Genomic DNA, 23006 nt, shown 5'->3' with positions numbered 1-23006 from the left:
TTTTATTCGTCTGAGCGTATGTATATTAAAGTTCAACAAGATGTACTTAGAACTTTCATTTTCTTAGCTTTAAATCTACAATTAAATGTATGTTATTAAATAAATATTATTATAGCATTCAAGAGTTTTAGTTGATCGAAATGTGTGGGATTTGGTTTGTTCACTCATTAGATAGTTCATATTATAAAGTACACATAAAAAATGAAGCATCTATTGTAATGTTAAAATAATCGACGATTCAAAAGCGCATGTAAATACCTATTTAAATAAAGATATTTGGAATTTATCATTCATACATATTTTTCATACATATTCCATACATAACATACATAGTGTCATATTTTATGTTTAATTATATCATTTTGGAAATGATTATGGATACGTATAGATAAGAGACGATAGTGCTTCCAGTCCAACATTAGCAAGAGTCTTTACTTTAATATAAAGCCTTTTTTAAATAACATATATAAAAAGAAGACGAAACAAAATTTCACAATAAATGAATTGATCACTTTGAAATATTTTATTTTATATATTATTATTTTTTTCTATAAGATTGCGTCAGACCATTTGATTCTTGCAATTATGTCTGTCAAAAGAACAAGATAGTTAAACAAATGTAAACTACAGATTCAAAATGAGTCAGTTATTTCTAGGAATAAAGTCCACGTATAGATTTTCGCCGGGGATGAAGAAAAGACCTTTCTTCTCCACCTGTATGTCCCGCGGCAATGGAGCTCCTGGTTTAGGTACTATCTTGTAATTAATTAATATATTTGCAAGAACACAATACACGTTTTGCTCGGCGAATCGGCGACCTGAAACATTTTGCGATCGTTTGCAAATAAGAACAATTCTACTAAGCTATATCATTATTTTAAATTACTTTACATATATGTTTCCGTTTTCAAATGTTAATAAATTAAAAACAAATAATAATAATCTATATATAATACAAAAACACAAATTCAATACGATATACATATAGTCACTAACTGCAGTAGCTAGTAACTGTGTCACACATAGTTATGTATAAGAGCAAAATATAAAAGTAAACATTAAAAGCAAAATCAAAATAAAAAGTAAGAAAAGGACCAATATTTAGCCAGTTCCGCACATGCAGTGGTAGTCGTGCAACAAAGTGCACCGCCCGCCAGCCCGCTGATAAATGCGTATGCGGCAAACAATGCGAATTACACAACTGCCACCGTTAATTCACTCAACATGTGTTTCACCCCTCCACGGGGCATCTTCAGGAGTTATGTTACACCGATTAGTGCCAAACACAGAGTGAAACACAACACAAACACTCTGTGTTCTAAGTGGCTGAATATTGGTCCTTTTCTTACTTAGGATGGACTTTCGCAAGGTAACGGGTGATTCCACAAAATATTCAAAATAAAAAATTACATTTGTAAAAAAAAAAACAACAAATAAAATTTCCTATTTTCGGTATATAGACATCCACTGCAAGGTATAGGCTTCCCCCAAAAATCGTCGCGATTACTGACCTTGCGATCTATGTCGTCAGTCTACCAAATAGGGGAAGTACCCACGCCGCGTCTACCGGCCTGTGGTAGACGCGGCACGTTTAGTTATCTTTAACATGTAGTAACAATTATAATTACATTAAGAAAAGGACCAATACTAAGCCACTTCCGCAGATGCAGTGGTAGCCGTGCAAAAAAGCGCACCGCCCGCCAGCCCGCTGATAAATGCGTATGCGGCAAACAATGCGAATCACACAACCGCCACCGCCAGATCACTCAACACGTGTTTCACCCCTCCACGGGGTATGTTCAGGAGTTATGTTACACCGATTAGTGCCAAACACAGAGTGAGTGTGTTGGTCCTAAATCCCAAATATTGGTCCTATTCTTACTTAGGATGGACGTCCGCAAGGTAACGCCTGATTCCATTAAATATATAATTACATTATTAATTATTTCAGAAACAATTTATAAACAAACAAACATTTACTATTTTAAAGCAATCACTCTGCGTAATTTAAATAAATTCAAAACCAAGACACTTATGTAACATTTATTAAAAGATTACTTTGATTTGTACATAGCCATGTGAATAAGGTTATTTTGACGGAACGCAGGGTCAAAACGGATTGGCTTTCGAGAGTAATTATGTACAGGACTGCCTTTCTTAATGTCCCTAGTTCAATACAGTTCCTTCATAGCAAAAAATGAATTAGTTTTTATTGTAAACAAATAAAAAAATGTTTTTTGCTTGTCCGGCGGAATAAATAATGTAACGCCTCGATTTGGGAATTCCAAGGGATCCCTCGAGCTCGATCATCATCGGTTCAGCTGGATGATGTCCACTTTTGAAGACAAGCCTTTTCGCAATACGCACGTAAATAGATAGAGTAAAATTTCAAAGTTATTGGTTACATAAAACATATCTTACCAACGCAAGCCCTCGGTCCTTCTCCAAATGGTAGGTAAGTGTATGGCTTAATATTTTTTTCGTTTTCCGGTAAAAAACGTTCCGGATCAAATTTAAATGGATCCGGAAAATATTCCGGATCGTAGTGCATGCCGATTGAGTTAACGTAAATCGGTGTACCAGCTGGTACAGTCAGATTCTCATTGATCTTGTAATCTGTGGAAGCGACTCGATCTATCCAACCCATCGGTGGATATTTTCTTATTGACTCTGAAAAACAATTGGTTATATAAATCTATTAGTTTATTATGGAGCCTTCTTAGATCAGAACGTGTTCAGAATCCTCGTAGATTTAATTCGAAAGATATTTTTACAGAGCACGAGTTACAGAACCCTCTAAACAATAAACACTGAACCTAGGATCAAGAACACGCGTGACCTAGAAGTTATTTATAACTTTTTGTGTACGGTTCTAGAAAATTCTAGCCGAGTATTATCTCGAACTTACTAGAACCTCATACGTAGTATCAATAAGTGTACTCCCCATGACGACAGTTCAGTGTTGTCTTTCGAGTTATAAGATTACGATCTTCGATCAGTAATACAAAGTGACTATTTGGTAAGTTATTTGGACAGTGGTTTCTTGAGCGATTTGGAAGCGTAGTTTGGTCTATGCGAAAGTATGCTTTGAGTTAAACTAAGGTGACTATCTGATTTTTTAATAAAGGACCAGTGGTTTCATTTCAAGTCAGAACCCAGTACATAACAATATCATTATCGTTATTATTACAATTTTAATCTAGGTTATCCACCGCTGGATATACGATTAAAGACTTCCAATAGAATCTTGAGTAAGCTGCTTCTGGTAATCATATCATCTTCAATCTTAAACTATATCTGGTAGTACAGTCAGCGACAAAAAAATTGAATAAATCTTGAATTTTTTTTTCTATATTATAATTACGTTATTTAAAATTTTTAAAACGATTTACTTTTCACAATAATATATTGATTGACATCCTATGAGCGGTGGCAACCATAGGTGGTAGAAGATTGAGACGTACATCATAGGTCAAGGATTCAATTCCCAGGATTGACTTATATATTATTCACACTTTGTGCATTAAATATATAGAATTGCAGCAGTGCCTTCTGCATAATACAATCACCACGCTTGGCAGGCAATAATGGTGTATGCCCCATAGATATCTTTTCATGGGACCTATGCCTTGCAGTGGGCATCTAAGGACTAAGACGACGACTAAGAGCTATACTTCAACTCCTTTATATATAAGCATGTTCGTATATCACAATTTAAAAAAAGAAAATCAATCATCCTTTATAATAATGAACGAAAGAAGCTATGTTGATAACATAAGAGTGTACAAACCTTTAAGGGCACATTTCAAGTAATTCATTTGGTTCAGTACATCCAGATTGAAGTCGTCATCAAGGATTTGGTCCTTTATCGGTTTCAGTTCATTATATATTTTGTCCTGATGAATTAAAAAAATATATATTTTTTTATATATAGGCCAGCATGACGTGAGCATATCTTGTGAGGCTAGGTTAAAAACTGTTGCAGTTGGACAAGTATTTCTATGTCTTATTAGTTTAAATAACGATGTACAGCGAAATAAACGATTTTCCATGATAACGCAGACTTATTGCGTACTTCTTCAAGTGCAACTGGACACGATACTGGTTCAGATAATCACGAAACATGGGAGATTCTCGGAGTACCTCCATCGGTCTGAGCTCAAGGAGAGTTCCTCTTGGTTCTATGATCTAAGATAGACCAGATCATGGTACACCTGGTTGTGCGTTCGAAAGACTCAGAATGAGTCTCGAAATAGAAACTGAGAGAATTACAGATGTCGCCCTGCATTTCTCAGATGTTGCAGTGAGATAATCAAAGAAATCCATAAGAATAAATAAGGTAGAGTAGAACTAAATAACTAGTAAGAAGAAGAATACAATAATGTATGCGAGTATACCAAAAAATATATAGATGGAAAATTAAAAAATGTAAATAGTTTGAAAATTAAGTGATAAAGTAGACCAAAGAATTGTAATAAAGATATTGTGGAAATTATGAAAATAACAGGTGAGGTATAGATGAAGAAGAAGAATGAAAAAAAGTACGAAAGAATTTGATGGAACGCAGATCAAAAGAGCGAAGGAGAATGTAATTCACGAAAGAGGAGAATTAAAGTTACAACTGGAAAAAAATATTGAAAAATAAAGTCCCTATTCCTATCAGGATAGGAGTGAATGAGAGGTTTCCAATAATAGGTACCATAAAGATAGCGATGACCAGCGACACAAAAAGACAGTTGTTGGATCTCACAAGTGATTATTACACTGTTAGTCAGGGGTGAGAAACGCGTATCCGGTTTAATGGGTGAATTTAAAATGAACCGAGTTGGAGTCAATTTTTAAGTTTATATATAAGTTGACATAGCTTGAATAAATGTTTATTTAAAGTGACAGTAGACAGAATACTTCGTGTCATAGAAGATTGTGGGGCCAAAGCGTTCTCTTGTAGCAACCACGAGCTTGTACACGCGGTGTATTCGAGGAATGGTAAAGGTTGCGGGAGTCGCTGGAAGCAGGTAGCGTAAAATTGGTCATCGTGTCCATTCTTGGGGAGGACTATGCCCAGCTGTGGGTGTCTATCGGTTTATATCAGACCTTCTTAAACTATGGGTCAAGGCAAAATTCTGGGGTCGAGGGATTTTAATGTCAAAGTAATATAAATACGATTTTATAATTTTTTGTGCAATTTTAGATTTTAGATTTTTGTATGTTTCAAAACGAATTCTAAAACTATATATTTTCATATGTATATGCATATTGTTACCTAGTAAATAAATCATCAAAAAATGTTATTTTTTTAATATTTGTATGGGGTCGTTAAGAAACTCGCAATCATAAATGGGGTCGTGAATGACAAAAGTTTAAGAAGCCCTGGTTTATATGATGATGATGAGATCAGATGATCAAAAAACGTAGACGAGAAAGATGTATATACCTTAAGCAAGAACTAATGGATTTTGGATAAAGATAAAAGTAGTTATAAATACTGGATACCAAGTTGATTTATTGTCTCGAATGGAGTGAATGCTGTTGTACCTTTGGAGGCTTTTATAGCTTCATTGGAACAAGGTTCACGGAACTAAAGGATCCATGAAACTAAGTTGAAGATACAAAAGTATATATACCTGTACAGTTGGATGATATGCGAGTTCGTACACACAAAACGATAAAGCAGTACCCGTTGTATCGAAACCACCTTGCAAAAATGCAACAGCTTGAGCGATCAAAACATCTTCGGGCATATCTGCAAACATTAATTTATTATGAAATTATTGCTATTATATACAACGTTAGAAAAATGTCCAAAATGTGATGGATTAATGCAAAAGGTAGATAGGAATAAAAACCATAAATAAGTTCCAAAGCTAGTGTTTAAAGATGTTGTTTTTCAACACATTTAAAAAGCATTTTATTTCGGCAAAAAAAAACCCGCAAAAATCATTTAAATTAAATAACTAGGAATGATTATAGGTAAAACTAATAATAATTCCTAGCATGATAATACATATGAACCTTTTTGTGGTAAATTGATTCAAATAATTCCAATTAAAAATATCTTTATTCAAGGCATTTACACGTGCTTTTAAATCATCGATTGTTTTAACATTATAAGCAATAAGTAAGCGCCGGCTCAGAACGCTGATCAGATGGGAAGAGACGGCCAGAAACTCTTTAAATGAATTTTAACTTCATATGTATATATTAAGCATGTAAATAAGTTAATAAACCAAGTTCCACATAATACGATCAGATAAAAACTATATTTAGAAGTGAATAATAAGATTTATTTAATAATATACTTTTAATTTTAGATTTGAAACAAGAAAGGATGATCTGAGATATCTTGTGGATCTGTTCTATACGCGTGCACTTAGACCTATGATTTGGTAAGTTTTTTTAAGACAAAAATTTAAACCATACGAGTTTATTTTTATTTCTTGTATTTATTATGTGGCTGTTAGTATTTTTAATATTTTATTTTAGGTAATGAAGGAATAATAATACGTTATTATTTAAGAAAAGGACCGATATATATAACAACGGTTTAATTTGATGTAACATAACTCCTGAAGATGCCCCATGGAGGAGTGAAACAGGTGTTGAGTAATTTGGCGGTGGAAGTTGTGTAATATGCATTGTTTGCCGCATACGCATTTATCAGCGGGCTAGCGGGCGGTGCACTTTGTTGCACGACTACCACTGCATTTGCGGAAGTGGCTAAATATTAGTCCTTTTCTTACTTAGGATGGACTTCCGCAAGGAAACGCCTGATTCCATTAAATGTTATTATTTATAAATTACTTTCATCACTTGATTTTATTTAGTCACCTAGGATTGTGTGATTAGTTTTTGTGACAAGTTTTATTTCCCTAGATGCTATAGTTATATTTCAATCAAAATTGTCATATGTCGCACAAAAATATGTATGAAACGGAATTCCATAAACTGTCTTCTCTCGTTGTTTTGTTAGTTAAAATCAACCGAGTGAGCAATACATTTAGTTTTTAGCGGAGTATTTTGGAGTTTATTTTTATTTGCATGTTCTCGAAGTTTCGAGAGCGTTACAGCACCTATGGCCACAAGTGGGAATGAAGTGTTGGATACTTAACATGTAATTTTTATTGTTGGTTCTATTTGTGCAGAACAAACCCAAGAGCCCTCTTGCAATGTTTTGTTTAAAACTTTATTACATGGATTTAAAAGTTAAAAGAACAATGCTTTCTTTCCACTCGAAATTTTAATTTTTTTAGTAAATAATGACAACTTAGCTTTAATCACTCTTTACCTATAATTCACTATGCCATGTCAGTCTTCTTAAATATATCTCCTTCAGTGATGATTGCTTAAGAATGAGATCTAAAAGTTAAATATCTATTTTAATAATGAAATGAATTATAAAAATTAACCTACCTTCATTATTCTTGATGCAGTCTTGTTTAACCTTTCGTAACGCGTCAAGGAAATCTCTGGTTTGACCAATTTCCGTTTCGTAACCACCCCGCTGTTTTACCACTGCCTTAAATATATATCTAAAATATTCAATGGCACTCTTCGGAAAGAATGAGAATCTGAAAAAGTGAACAGTAGTCGATATAGAACGGAGTGAGATAAGAGTGATGCTAACGTTTGATAAGAGTAGAACAGGAGTAACAGAAGAGTAGGATAGAAGTGCAGAGAGAGAGATATACAAAAGTAGGAATCAAAAAAAGAAATATAAGTTTCAAAATATTCTTAAACAAGTGAGTCTAAATTACACTTGAGGTAGATTTTAAAGCAACTGAATAGATTTCGTTATTTTACCCAAACACGTCGACTAATTCCGGGCAGAAGAAAATGCAGGCCCACGCCAAGCCTCTGATATAGCTGAACTTCATGAAGCCTTTTGTAATCTTCCTAAGTGCACTTTCGCCTGATAGCGTGGCGTCACTCTCCACACCAAACGCCACAATACCAACCACGTCAGTAGTGTAGTCGGTGAACATCACCTAATTGAACAGATAATTATTATAATTCATGCGCAGAGTGTCTACTTCTGGACAAATCCTACTCCATACGTCTTACAACGACCATATCTTCTATCGTAATTGTAGATGATCGTCTACGTCGTGCTAGGCTTATTATTCCGTAATCTCAAGAACCTTCAGATATTATCTAATTTCACAACAGCTGGACAATTTACTTTTGGTCACCTACTGATTTCATAGAGAAAAACAGGTACATTGCAAACAATTTTAATTCCTTGTCCAGCCTACGATATACATTTTACATTAAGGTTGTAGGAAAAGATAGAGGGAAGCTACTTTGCAGATCTAGTAAACCAAGAGAGGGGACACCAGATTTTTCTGGGATACTGAAGAAGGATAATCGGAACAGTGACAAAAAGAAATAAGAGAAGTGAGATAAACGTGAACTAACTGTGAAAAACCGAAATTAAAATTGTGATATAGAAATATATAATAGTAATGGATAATAAAATAACGGTAACAAAACTTAAATATATTTGAAGTTGCAAAATCAAAAATTTTAATTTAAAATCGTTACAGTATTTTGAAGGAAAGGCGAATAAAGAAAGGCTATATGTAAACGGTAACAAAAATGAGAAGTACAACAGAGGAATTAATGAAAGATCCTAAGAAAGACAAAAGAGAAGCGTGAAAACAACAAAAAACCTACTTACACGTGGCAAGTGGTCTTTAAGAGAGAAAGAAAAGATACCTTTTACTTCTATTCAGTAATCTCAATTTAATATCAGTACCCTATCCTCGTATTGAAATACAAACCAATTTCTAATTAACTATAATACAAGTAATTATTTTTTTTTACAATCTTGTAGTACTTTCGTCTATCCGAAATTAACTTCCACTCGGATAGCAGTTACGTGTCGTAATGCACAAGATCAGTGATTCCCAAAGTGGTCTATATCGACCCCTAGGAGACTATGACAACCTGCAAGGGGTCTACGTCAGCGAAAAAAAATTTGGGGTCCATGAAGTGAAAATGGGAGTCTACGATAGTGCTATTGATTTCTAAGGAAATTATTATTAAAGCATCAGCAAGTTCACCCTTCTCATTAAAAATATTGACTTATTGCTTATGTTATTTTATTTAAAGATTATTTTATGTTTATTTAATGTTACGTATATTAAACATATCAAGCATAAAATTTTATTTTGAGTAGTTTTTATTTAAATTCAATTAATAAATGTATAAATTAACATGTGTTTTTACTTTAAATTTTTAACACTAAACTTCACTACAGTTAGAAATTTACAGGAAATCAATATCAGGTAAGTAGGGGGTCTACCCAACACGGAAAAACATGGCAAGGGGTCTACGACACAAAAAAGTTTGGGGAACTCTGCACTAGATAAACTAGGATCAAATATCAATAGAGCAAGTCTTATGATTTCCTGGGATAGATGACCTCAGGATGACTTCAAATCTGATTGGATTGCGTAGAAAATATTCCACATGTAGATCAAGACTATTGACGTATAGGTGCAAAAATGTGTTGCTTGCTTGCTTTTCCCTGTCTATTTTCCGACTGTCTGGTGGGAGGTGTCTTAATGGTGAGATGGTATTTTGAGTTGACTACTGACTAAATATCTTGCATATTTTCATTATGACAATATTTTCTATCTTCTATCAACTTTTGTCTAGTTAACACAGAACCTTCTATACCAAGAAGACTTTGGCCATATCGCTTATTGCTTTTACATAGTTTTCCATAAGTTACCTTAACAATTAAAATCAGTGCAAGTTTATTTTGACGTAACTTCCCCATGAACTTACCCTTAAATTAACGCGCTTATCAGTTTCCATTTCAATGCCAATACGTCGGACCAGGTCCTTGCTTTTAGATACCAAGTGACGCTGGAAGATTTTCAGCTTTGATGACGTGAACATTGGCGATACATGTCTTCTCATTAATGACCAAATTGGATCCTGTATTGGTAAATAACATAGATCTTATACTTTTCGATAGAAAAGTCTTATGTATATGTGTGCGTGTGTGCGCGTGTGCGAGTGTGCGCGCGCGTGTGTGTAACTTCTATACACAGAAGATGATACAAATTGGAAGAAAAAATAATATGAAAAAATAGCTGACAACACCATACAAGCCATTCTCTTTTCGTTGGTTAGTCAGGTCAAGTGAGTCTCGATTCGATCTCTTTAATTGATGATTGCTTAAGAATCTTTCAATTCACATAATTAATATTCAAGTTACATTTTCTTAACTTGATGGTAGATGACTTTAGATGACTTGGAATTAGTTTATGTTTACTCATTTTTGCCTGGAAATTATGAAATCTGAAAAAATAGATATATACCATCTAGCTTTTGCAAAATTATTGGTAGTTTTACCGTTAACTTCAGAGAAAATGACTTGCTACCAAGCGTATTTAGCTTGTTTTCGATCTCTAAAAAGGATCTATTTTTTTTGTAAAAATGTTTCTTTTCCTACCAAAGTTCCTAAATTATCTTCAAAATTTATATTTGATCGACATTTCTGTTCAAAGCGCTGTATTGTAAGAGGATTATTATGTTAGTTCAAACATTTCCAAAAACAATACGTACATTTCCAAGAAATAGGTTTAAAGAACCTATCGGATCGCTCTTCCCCGAGCTCAGGAACCTATCTCTTAAGATGCCGGCGTCTCTGATGAGAACTTGACGAGCGATTTCTGGAGAGTTGATTACGAGAGCCGGACGCCAGAACCACCACACGCCGAAGTAAGGATCCCGGCGGTCATAGTTGTCTCTCATCCAAAGACCCTTGAAAAGACAAATTGCACGAATTGATTTCCAAGGGATAAAAGATGTGATTCTTCGTTTAACTTCCTTTGATTAATTCATTGACAAACGCCTTCTTGTGCTGAAATTCACAGTTTCTGCAGGTGTTATATGGTAGAACGCTGAAGATGTTCGGTTTTAACCTATTTTAGTATAGTTCTGGAAGGAAGGCGAAGTAGGAAAGGCGATGTTTAATAGGTACAGAAAGCAACGGAAGAAAATGAAAAGGTTAACAGAGGAATGAATGATATTAAAAATAACAAAAGAAGAACGTGGAAATAACCAAAAAATATGAAAAACTCATTCCAAATAATGTCCCTGCTTACACACGCCAGGACGAGTGGTCCTCAAAACTGTGACCTTAAAAAACCTATTCAGTAATGAAATATGAGAACTCCCTCGGAAGCTTGATAACAAGATAGATTTGATATTAGTGTGGTACTAAACTCTTAAACTGTTCATAAAACTTTCAAATTGTCCATCAACATAAAATGTCGCTTTGTTATCCCTAAAAGAAGTCACCGGATCTCAAGGCAGTTTTGCTGAGAAGAGCCGGCGAGAGATTCAATAGTTGCTACTTACAAATATAGTTTTGTAAAGAATGCGCGACAATAATTAGTTTCCTGTGTGGGTGAACAAATGCTATGCAATATCTTATTTTAGAGGCTAAGGAAGTGCTCTTTCACAATTATTCGCGATAGTAGGATAATTAAAATAAACACTTACAGGATTTTGTCTAAGTAGGAACCTCAAGCTACCCAACACTGGATGAGGCGGGGAGCTACGAACGTTTCTGTTCTTCCAAAAGTTTTTGGTACGGTGCCATTTTTTAAGTAACCACAAAAAACCGAACACCAACGCACATATGAACAGCTTCAGGAACACCTGAAACCAATATAAAGAATATTATTTTATAAATAATTATTTATTAGTGCTAAACACAAAGTGAAACATTAATATATGAATATATGAAACACTAATCGGTGTAACATAACTCCTGATGATGCCCCGTGGAGGAATGAAACACGTGTTGAGTGATTTAACGGTGGCCGTTGTGTAATTCGCATTGTTTGCCGCATACGCATTTATCAGCGGGCTGGCGGGCGGTGCACTTTGTTGCACGACTACCACTGCATGTGTGGAAGTGGCTAAATATTGTTCCTTTTCTTTCTTAGGATGGACTTCCGCAAGGTAACGCCTGATTCCATTTAATTGATATTTTATCTTTATATGTTTTTTTTGTTTAAAGTGGACAGATTACCATATTGATGTATTGTAAAGACGCTAGGTTGCTTTCATCTAATCCTCAGGAGATTTTATGGAGGAGAGAAATGTCCAGATGTGGACAAAATACGGCTGAAATGACTAATATATGTATATATATGTATATATATATATTAGTTATGCTTTGTTCTATACTTCTAAGCCAATAAATGCAAATCATTCTTTTTTTTAATTTAATTAATATTCGATATTCAAATTTTGAAATACCGGATTCGTGTCCACGTAATTATATAGCAGGTTTTGATATCTCACACATGTGTAATTTTTTCAGTCGAATGTTATTTACATTTGGTTTTAATTTTTTATCTATGTTTGATTTTTTTACATATTTTTCCTTTTTTAATATTACATTTTATTTGCACTACTAGATGCGGCTGTCCATATTAACATATATATTGACATCATGTTTAATTACCTCAATCTTTTCAATTTATATAGCAGAAATGAAAATATTTTTTTGGACCAATGGTACGAACTAAAGTTAATCTTAAGTTTACGAAGTTATGGTTGAAAATCTGATATTAAGCTAACTTTGAATAATTGAAAATCATTGTCTTATTGGAATAGCATTCTATGATAATACAGATATCATACTTATTTTTATTAGATCGTGGAAAGAGGTTTTACACAAATAGTATCTATAAACTTGAAATTAAATATCTTTGCTCATGTTTATTGTGTCTGGCCAGTTTTAATGACATAAAAAGGTTCATTTGTTTCTTTTTGTCTGTCCGAAAATTTAATTAAAAAAAACACGTTACGCAAGCAAAAAAACAATTGCGTCTTTGTATGGACTTAATGCAGTCAACAAGAGTAGCATAAAGTTGGTTTAAGTGTTTTCGATCTGAAATTTTAACGTCAAATACGCCAATGACTCGATGACGAAAAACTAGTTGAAGATCAACCTATAGAAAGTAATGATGTAGAGGAAGAATTGAACCTCGATTCTGGACCAGAGGTTCACGTGGGATCAGCTGAGCACCTGCAGAGGTTTAAACTCGCGCCCCTGTGACCCTGCCAGGCTTAAAGCAATTCGAAGCTTCTGACTCGTCTAGAAACTTCACAGCCTTGAACGTCGCTAATTTTCTACAGAATATATTTTAGGGAATGCGCTGCAGGAACTACAGGACATTACCCTACCATCCCCGTTTCTTTGTAGTATGAATAGGTTGATCCACTGTCTCTTGCCACTGCACTTACACGATGAATTTCCTTACTGGCGTACTACGTGTTTTAATTCTACCTTACTATTCCTAGCGTTCGGGTATGGAACAATTTGTTGGCCTACTTATCGTTTCAGCCCATACACGAACACTCTGAGACAAAGAGCTCGCTTTTAGATATCTATGGGGGAGTTTTACCATAGTTGTGAACGTTTGCAGGCGGGTTGGCGATTGCAGTGTGATATTATGGTATGCAGAGGACGCTACTGGTCATTTTCTAGAAACTTATTTATGTAAGCAAGTCTTGTATCCCGGGAATCAAATCCGTGATCTACGATCGCAAATCCCAGTCCTTTATCGCTGAGCTACCACTGTCGGCTTCCTTATTTCCTGAAAAATATGACGCAGGTTCTTCAAGGTCAGAGTGGAGTCTTTGACCACATCGCCGCATTCCAACAGGCGAGTTAGTACTCAAAGCTGGACTAGGAAAATATGAAAAAAACCCTTTACATTGGACTTTTATATTTCCACCTGTTTCCATCTCTTACGCAATGTCAGTTAACATTGATAGAGAATTGAAATTCCAATTGACAAGAATGGCGCGGTATAGGTGACAACAATATTATCAAGTCATAGAACAAAATGCCATTTATGTACTCTAGCTAAATGTAAACAAATTTGTCACGAAATTTACTGTATAATAAGAATGCAGAAAGATTATGTAATGTTACAATACTGCTAGGAGGTCATAAATAAAGTCATAACTCTAAATGATAAATAGCTTTGATGTAGTGTTAAGAAAACAAATTTTGACAGCTAAAGCAAACAAATGTAATAATAAAAAAATAATTAATGTAATATTGTGACAGATTTGACGAGAGATAGAAGGCTATGTCATAGTATGTAAATAAAAATAATAGAGTAAAAGATATTGTGAAGGAAGGAAAAAGAAAGAATGTGAGATAATGTGAAGGATGGAAGAAGAATAATGAAGAAAAAAAAACAAAAAAAATTGGTCTGTCATATTTTAAGATAAGGGAACGAAGGCTCGCCAAAAAAGTGGCTATTAAAAAATATAAAAAAAAATTATATAATTCATTAGAATATTTTTTTACAATATTGAAACTGGTACATAATTACCTTTGATATGATTTTATATAAAATTTATTACCTGGAAGTAGACAGAAGCCCATAAACCGCTTTCATCTCTCGCCATGACTTGAATAGTTACTTCCTGCAATTTGTTCAAAGCACTGAAATCAAAACTGAAGTAACTGAAATAAAAACAACAAAAATTAAAAATGTTGTTCAATTAAAAAGAGTAATGTGGTTTGCGATTGACCTTCATTTTCTTCATTTACTTTAATTTTTAATACTTAACACTCTAATGTAGTTCAACTAAAAACTCTTGAATGCTATAAGATTTATTTAGTAATATTCTTTTAATTTTAGATTTGAAAATAAACGTAATGTGTATTTGTTGTGGAACTTTATTATATTATATGCGTACACGCAGCATGTGAACTATGACATTTACGCAATTACCGTCTGTTTTATAATTATAAATGGCTAGGAACATGTTGCAATAGATCTTATGCCGTCATGTTCGATCTGTGTTCATTGCGTACGTCAAATAGTTTTTTACAGCAGTTACAACAAACTTAGTTTCAATGCAACCGACATAAATATGTCTAGAATTGAGTTTAATAAAATATACTTCGTTCTTGAAGATGCTTGATTATTTTGTTATGTAGAAAGACTAGCTATGAACCACGACTTCTTGTTTAATTTAACAATTTTTTTTCTTTTCGTTTTTAAATTCAATATGTATATATATATTTACATAAATTATTACGTCAAACACATCTCTAATAAATACAATTTGTTAGCTATTTTCGTTTCAATTTAAATCAGCATGAACAGTCACGGCAATATTTAAAATTCATTCGAATGATAGTGGCGCCATCTGTCTAAAGACGGTCATACTAACTTAGAAAACCTTCGTGGGCTCACGCACAACTTAGCTAAAGATAATCAAATACACAGTTAACGATTAAATAAAGGACATACAGACATACATTTTTATATGTGCATTTAACCTCGTTGTCAAAGTTCATGCCACTTGCAAACAAATGAATGTATGTCTCGCTTTACAAACGAAATGCGATGCGACAGTAATGAAGCGACCCGGTTTTGAATTTTTAATTTAAACTTTGATATCGCTATCCTTGGTAGATCGACCGGGTCGGAAACAAAAAGCAATTATAAGAGTTATGCTCCATTTCCTGCACTCTCCCAAAGGAGAGCTCCGGGGGACGGCAGTGCGCAAATGTGCAGAATCAATACAAGCTTAACAATCCGCTTACTCTGGGTTTACCTGTCTATATTTTTTAAGTTTTATTTATCCAAGCTAGCGAACTGCAACAGATAAGTTTTCTTTTTGTATGATCAAAAGGTACTATTAATTTATTCAACATTGGAACTTTTAACAGGAAAGAGTTCTGTTAAAAGTTATATATAATCTTTAACTTATTATTTATTTAACCTATTTTATAATTATATTTAATCACTAGACCACCGCTTAACGACCTGTTTATTAAAGATAAATATAAAATACGTATTTCAACGTTAGAACTCTTATTGATTGTCAACTTATTTTCTATTAATTTTCTTAATCTGTCTTATTTTTGGCTCTACTCTGCTTCGCACTCTGTTATGGTTGTGGAGAAGAAGCAGGAAGAAACTCCACAACAACACATGTTTTAATAAAGTTTAACACAGATTTATACATATACACTTTATCAGATATAGCCTAAATGAAATCAAAATAATCTAGCGACATCACTGCTAAGGATTCTTTTCATTTAAATGTTCGCTTTTTTAATAATATGCCTTTTCTGTAAATTTACTTTTAATGTACGTTTAGAATTTTTCTAAAGGTAATCCAATAATGTTTTGTGGAATTGTATCAAAAATACAATACTGTTTATTAGAAATTATTTAGAGAATTTTTGCAGTCGAAACTTTGTTACAGACAGTTTTTCTCGGTGCCTTATTAATACGCTATGGAGGACCCCTATTTTTCAATTACTATAATTATTTTATTCAATTATTGTACGTTTACAACAAGATATTATCATAAATATATTGTTAAGCCACTGTAGGAATAATGGTTTTTTAAACCGATTTTTCAAGGATTTTCGCGGATCTAAGACATATGTGTTCCTGATACATATTAGTTTATATATGAAATCATAATATATTTTATTCGAGTAGGCTGTTACACACAATCTCAAATCGTCAATCAACAAATAATGTCAGTATAGAAAAATAAGGTTCTATACCTTTTTAAGATTGACTTATTCGAGCTAGTTACGAAGTAAAACAAATTACTTTTCTTCTTTAGCTGAGACTATAGGATACGAATTGACATTATTTACTTCCGTTTAGTTTTACAAGACTTTTGAAAAACCGGTAAAGCCATTGTCATTGCACTATAAGATGTCCACTGGTGGACATTGGTGTGGGTATGACGCCCATTAGGTGGGCCGACGACATAGATAACGTCACAGGAAGTCCCTGGATGTGAGCAGCGGGAAACCGTTCATCATGACGATTTTTGGGGGAGGTCTAAGGTTGGCAGTGACCGTCCATCGTCTGAAAGGAAGAAGACATAAGTCTCTCCCATAGATTTCTAATAGGACCTATTGGAAGCTGGACCCCAAGGTCGTCTGTCTACCTCCAGAATCAAGACCCTGGCAGCAATCTATTCTGCGTGCTATTTGACCTGCTCATTGCCATCTCAACTTGTCAATCTACAAGGCTATATCTGTCACTTTCGTTCCTCAACAGATCTCATTTTTTTTCCGCCGCAACCTTTGCAACACAGATAATAAATTATTCAAAAAAATTAATAATTAATTTCATTATGAGACGGTAATTAAAATTTTAATTGAACATGTAGCCTCAAGATAACAATTTAATATAATTAATTATTAAGGCTTTTAATATTCGTTCAGAAATATAGCAACGAAGTATATATTTTCATTCTTTTAGGTCATTAATGTTTTTATGCCTAGCACGCACTGCGTTCGAAGTGAGAGAAGCAAATTACATTACACATGATAATGAAATACAATAGTATGTACATGATTATTAAAGTAAAAAATACTTCTTATGCTCGCTAGTCAAAATATTAATAAAATTATACAGGATGTTCGATTATAGGTATAAATGTAAAGGAGTTAAAGTTGTGGTCAGTGATGAGCATTATAATATGGCCATTATATATTGATATTTTCGACACTGCGGTATTTTTAGTTTTAGATTTATTTATAATATCTTGTCATTAATGTAGAAAAAAATATTTAGTCATTATAAAGCATCTTAAATGTCTTAAATATTTCTCATTTATTACAATTAATTTTATTTGCAAAGTATTTGGGTTAATCGTATCTAAGAATACTATAATTAAATGTTCTCAATTCTTCAGGAAGCTAATTATCGTGCTCTTTATAAAACTCTATTTGTAAAGAGCAACTGTTGAGTTTCTCGCCGGCTCTTTGCAGAGCTGCCTTCCGAGCTGGCAGCTTCCTGTTGGGATAACAATGCCGACATTTTATGTTAATTGACGACTCGAAAGTGCTTGTTTATTGATTGATTTGAAAAAAGATATAAAGCTTTCACATTTACAATCACTCTGCATTAAATGATTAATCTCAAATATGTTACATTTATTTAAATTTTCTATTTTATTACGACATATCTATATTGCAGTATAAAGTCTAAATTACCAGACTGAAAAAATAAATATATTTAATATATAGGCGTTCTTATTTTAAAAACGCATTTTTCGTATCACTCTATTTATTATTAATAAAACCATTGATTTTTAGATAAAGTGTACTATGTATTGACTTGAAATGAACAGTACATGCAACCTTTTAAAGGTTTTATACCAATTATTAATCATCATATGGAGAGTATAAGCCAGTGTTTCCCAACGTGGAGCCCATGCCTGGGATAATTCAAAAGTGGACTCGACACAAGTTAAATATAAAAACTTCAGAAAAGCTAAGATGTTTAAAAAAAACTGGTATAAGCGCTTAGTTCAAGATAAGTATAAGACATAAAAATATATTTAAAAAACTTATAAGTTAAACGGTTTTTTGATACCTATATTGTGGTGGTTGTTGAAAAATATGTACTTAGTCCGCCATATTGGAACGGCGTCCATCTTGAATTTTAAATTTTGACATAATCATCGTGTTTTACTAGTGTAGCCCTTTCATTTGATACCCATATTGAGAGGGTTAAGGAAAAATACGTAATCCGCCATTTTGTATCGGCGGCCATCTTAGATTTATAATGTTATTGATTTTATTATATTGTATTGTCATCTAAATTAAATGTGTGTACCGAATTTCAGATCAATCTGACAACGGGAAGGTGCTTAAATTTCAATTTCTAATTTTGATCCAAATAAATTCCGTACGGGTCGAACTAAATAAAACCGTTTAAAAATGTAGTAATGATATAAACTTTAGCCTCTATTTATGTAGAATATAAACTTGTGTTTGCTAGGGTAAGTCCCTATTTGTTTCCCGTAGGTATGACAAAGTCGGTCGGAACAAACAGTAAAGGTAAACATTACAGAAAAAAATCAATAAACAATTTCACTAATTGCCTATCACGTATCACCATATTGGTTTGACGCTTGATTTTGCATCAACACTCGATAACTGGGACATCAATCACCATAATTGGAATATCATACTCGAACGATTTCCAAAGAACCTTTTGCATTCGTTCTGCTTGTTACACCGATGCGATATACCAATTTAACCAGCAATGGATTTGTGTATTACAATAACACCGTAATTATTAGCGGTATTTTTTTAAACCTTCTTTCATTTATTACGATAATATACACTGGTAATTATTCAATTAATAATTTTGTTAATCGTTTATTCCTATATTCCCAAGGTGCGGCAGAAGGCGTCCACAGTACATCGCCATCCCGAGCGGTCTTGAGCCAGGCGCTTTACTTCGCTCCACGTCATTCCAACTGCCTTCACTTCTGCAGTGATCGTCCACCGCCAGGTTTGCTTTGGGCGGCCACGTCTTCGCTTTCCTCGAGGATTCTATTCTAGGGCTTGCCTCAGTATGTGATCAGGGGGACCCCGAGCGTGTGGCCTATCCAGTTCCACTGCGGCGTTTGATCTGCTGGTCGATCGGCATCTCACCGCAGAGTTTCCAGAGATCTACGTTAGAGCCTTTCTCAAGCAGTATGTATGGAGAATATGTCGAAGACAGTTAATGAAGACTTGGAGCCGACGCGAGATTTCAAACTAAATCCATCTATTTAATGGAATCAGGCGTTACCTCGCGGAAGTCAATCCTAGATTTAGACTTAGTCTAAGAGACTAAGAGACTCTGTGTTTGGCACTAATCGGTGTAACATAACTTCTGAAGATGCCCCGTGGAGGGGTGAAACACGTGTAGAGAGTAATTTGGCGGTGGCGGTTGTGTGATTCGCATTGTTCGCCGCAAATATGCATTTATCAGCGGGCTGGCGGGTGGTGCATTTTATTGCATGACTACCATTGCATGTGCGGAAGTGGCTAAATATTGGTCCTTTTCTTACTTAAATCCATCTAAACTCATCTTGAAAGATCTTGTTCACACTGCGTTTCCGAAACACGAGGTTGTGCCAGTTAGACATTGGTTTAAAAGTGAATTGTAAACATTAATTTATTTACACTTTTTTCAACACCAAAAATATACAAAAACGAAAAGGAAATGTAACAAAATAACATAGATAATAACAAAAAAAGAAACAATTTATATAGAGGTAAAAGGGGCGCTTTTATCGCTGGAGGCGATTTGTACTAGACAACCTTTGGATGGAGATGAAAGACATGAAGGAGGGGGCGGTTTAGGGTGCACATATATTCCAATAAATTAATAGAAACAAATAACACAGGCTACTCAATATCTTATTTTAGAGGCCATCGAATTGCTCTTTCACTATCGTTATAAAAGCTCACAGCGATTTAGCGCATCTTATTGCTTCTGGTAATCCATTCCATAACCTGACAGCGACAACAGTAAAAGATTTCTGCTTAAACATAGTAGAATGTGCAGGCATAGTCAATTTCAAGTTATCCAATGATCTAAGCAATAACTTTGTATTGCTTAGATCATCAGATGAGGTAGGTAAAAGCGAGGAAATTTAAATGAAAAATTTGTAAAAATTACAATTGAATCCACACGTAGAGTTCGTATATTGTAAATAGCATAATTAATAATTATGGGCGAGAAAAGTTATTATTTAAGAAGGACTTTATAGAAATAGTGACCGTATCTGTACGGTCACTATTTACAACAACACGACACACAAGCAACAACAATTCAACTTTAATGTTGGCGAACAGAGATTCGGATCAAAAATTATCCGACATATACAACTCTTTTTTTTTGGACTCTTACTGCAGTCCAAATGGCATTTGCAGGTTCCGCGTGTATGAGGTGGCAATTAAGTATCGAAGATCGAGGGCTCTCCGGGGAGCCTCAGACATGGAATGACTAGGCTCTGGCTCCCCATTGGGGGAACCAGCTTGGGCTGTCACTGAGGTCAATGAATAACACGTGCTAACAAATCACTATGTAACTTTGGAAAAAAAGACAATTGATACATTTCCTAGATATAGTTGAATAATGCTTTTTCTAGGTTATATATATGTCAGTGGGACCGGAAATATGTAATATACCAAACAGACAAGAAATAGAATAGGCTATTTTATCACAAACGGTGATTTATTCCGGATAATATTTTATTGATAAAATAAGTTAGGTAATCTATTGCGGTTGAATTTAATAAATATAAAAACATTTAAAAAACTTTTAAGTTAAGCGGTTTTATTAGATACCCATATTGTGGTGGTTGTGGAAAAATATGTACCTAGTCTTTTGGAACGGCGTCCGTCTTGAATTTTAAATTTTGACATAATCATCGTGTTTTACTAGTGAAGCCCTTTCATTTGATACCCATATTGTGGGTGTTAAGGAAAAATATGTAATCCGCAATTTTGTATTGGCGGCCATCTTAGATTTATAATGTTATTGATTTTATTATATTGTATTGTCATCTAAATTAAATGTGTGTACCAAATTTCAGATCAATCTGACAACGGGAAGGTGATTAAATTTCAATTTCTAATTTTGACCCAAATAAACAAATTCCGTACGAGTCGAACTAAATAAAACCGTTTAAAAACAGATACCAGTGAACACCTGTAACTCAACATATGTCAGCCTAAACACGCTTTCGATCCAAATAGAGAGAGCTGCTCGCTTATCTTTTGGTTTTGGCAGTGGTACCTCAGCGGTAAAGGACTGAGAACCACGATCGCTGATTCGATTCCCGAGATGCAATCTTACTTATTAGGTGAACCGGAAAGTAAGAATGTTTCTGTCGGCATATTTATTTTACAGAAAAACCGATTTATTTTTACCGCTCCGGCAAAGAAAATTTGCATACTAGACAGCAAAAGGTTGTTAATAACGAATATCAATATATTGTTGATTATAAATAGAAACTTGTTATAAATGTAATCGTGTGAATTTAACTTAAGAAAGCGACAATACTTTCCAATTCCCCAAGTATATCAATAACTCATTTTATTAGTTACAGAAAAACCGATTTATTTCTACCGCTCCGACAATGAAAATTTTTAAACTAGACGGCAAAAGGTTGTTGATAACGAATGTCAATATATTGTTGATTAGAAATAAAAACTTGTTATAGATGTAATCGTGTGAATTTGACTTCTATTAATAAATCATTTTATTAGTTATTTTTCAACATTAAAATATTTAATTGTCATACCACTTAAGTGTACCATTTTAACGTATCTACTTCTAGTTTGATTTTATAAATAAATAAATAATCAAATTACTGCAATTATCTCGTACCACTTACCTGTTGATAATTTATTTTGCACCGCTAAATAAAATTTATTACGTCGATATTTTTTAATTAGTTATAAATTTAAGCTAACGAAACACGACTGTTTTTTACAAATGAACAAGTAAAATGATATATATATGTATATATATATTTATATATTGATGTCTATAAGGATGACTTTAACTCAAGTTAATTATCACTTGGGGTCATTTATTGCAATGATAAAAAAGTAATTAATTTCCACTTTAATGATATACTTGAACTGTAATTAGAAAATCATACTATAAGTGATATTTCATCATTATGATATCAGCTGAACGTCCAGTATTGAACATATGCCACTTAGAAAGATTTCCAATTGGACAGTTTGAAAGCGGTCTGCATTCGACGACTTTAAGTCGCATGTCCTCTCTGTGGTTCGACCACTCTATGTGTCTCTTTCTCTTTTAAGCTGTTTGACGACCCTAAAGATGGCCACCATGACAGTTCCTGCGCTAGATGCTTCCAGATACTTACTTACTTACTCCGCTGGCTCAGTGACCCAAAGTGGGTCTTGGCCTCCGAAGCGAGAGACTTCCACTTTCCTTTATCTTGCGCCATCGTCTGCCATTGGTTGACATTCAATTCGCGCAAGTCTGCCTCAATGCGATCGATCCAGTGATACCTGGGTCTACCCACTGGTCTTCGACCCCTCGGTTTTTCCAGGTACGTTACCTTCACGCTCCGATCGGATCCCATTCGCTCCAAGTGCCCAAGCCAGCGGATTCGTTGAGCTTTATATTCGCCAATGATAT

General features: G+C 34.0%; 1 protein-coding gene across 2 annotated transcripts; it reads right to left on the bottom strand.

Annotated features, from left to right (window-relative positions):
* Positions 1-606: 606 nt before the first annotated feature.
* LOC137923332 (cytochrome P450 6k1-like) lies at positions 607-22266 on the bottom strand. Of its 2 annotated transcripts, none has more exons than XM_068766556.1 (11): positions 22225-22266; positions 14413-14475; positions 11521-11679; positions 10579-10776; positions 9793-9945; positions 7801-7985; positions 7411-7568; positions 5625-5743; positions 3791-3896; positions 2422-2670; positions 607-818 (listed from the first exon to the last, which is right to left on the bottom strand). In XM_068766556.1, exons 2-11 carry the CDS (start codon positions 14455-14457, stop codon positions 643-645), a joined length of 1548 nt encoding a protein of 515 aa, XP_068622657.1. In that variant the 5' UTR covers positions 14458-14475; positions 22225-22266; the 3' UTR covers positions 607-642. The 2 variants fall into 2 exon arrangements, with proteins under 2 accessions (XP_068622657.1, XP_068622656.1); XM_068766555.1 differs by having other exon boundaries at positions 14413-14494; positions 22225-22241.
* Between the last annotated feature and the right edge of the window lie 740 nt (positions 22267-23006).

This window comes from Battus philenor, unplaced genomic scaffold (genome assembly GCF_028537555.1).
Source record: "Battus philenor isolate CCGP_79_NKW_IND1 unplaced genomic scaffold, ilBatPhil1.0.hap1 SCAF_21, whole genome shotgun sequence".
NCBI lineage: Eukaryota > Metazoa > Arthropoda > Insecta > Lepidoptera > Papilionidae > Battus > Battus philenor.
The sequence above is the reverse complement of the archived record's forward strand: the minus strand, read 5'-3'. Positions and strand labels throughout refer to the sequence as shown.

Excerpts from the sequence above, each read along its gene's own strand:
- LOC137923332 (XM_068766556.1), bottom strand. The coding sequence starts at position 14,457 with ATGGCGAGAGATGAAAGCGGTTTATGGGCTTCTGTCTACTTCCAG. Across the intron at positions 11,680-14,412 it reads GGGCTTCTGTCTACTTCCAG|GTGTTCCTGAAGCTGTTCAT; the intron begins GTAATAAATTTT and ends TATTGGTTTCAG. Across the intron at positions 3,897-5,624 it reads CATATCATCCAACTGTACAG|GACAAAATATATAATGAACT; the intron begins GTATATATACTT and ends TTAATTCATCAG.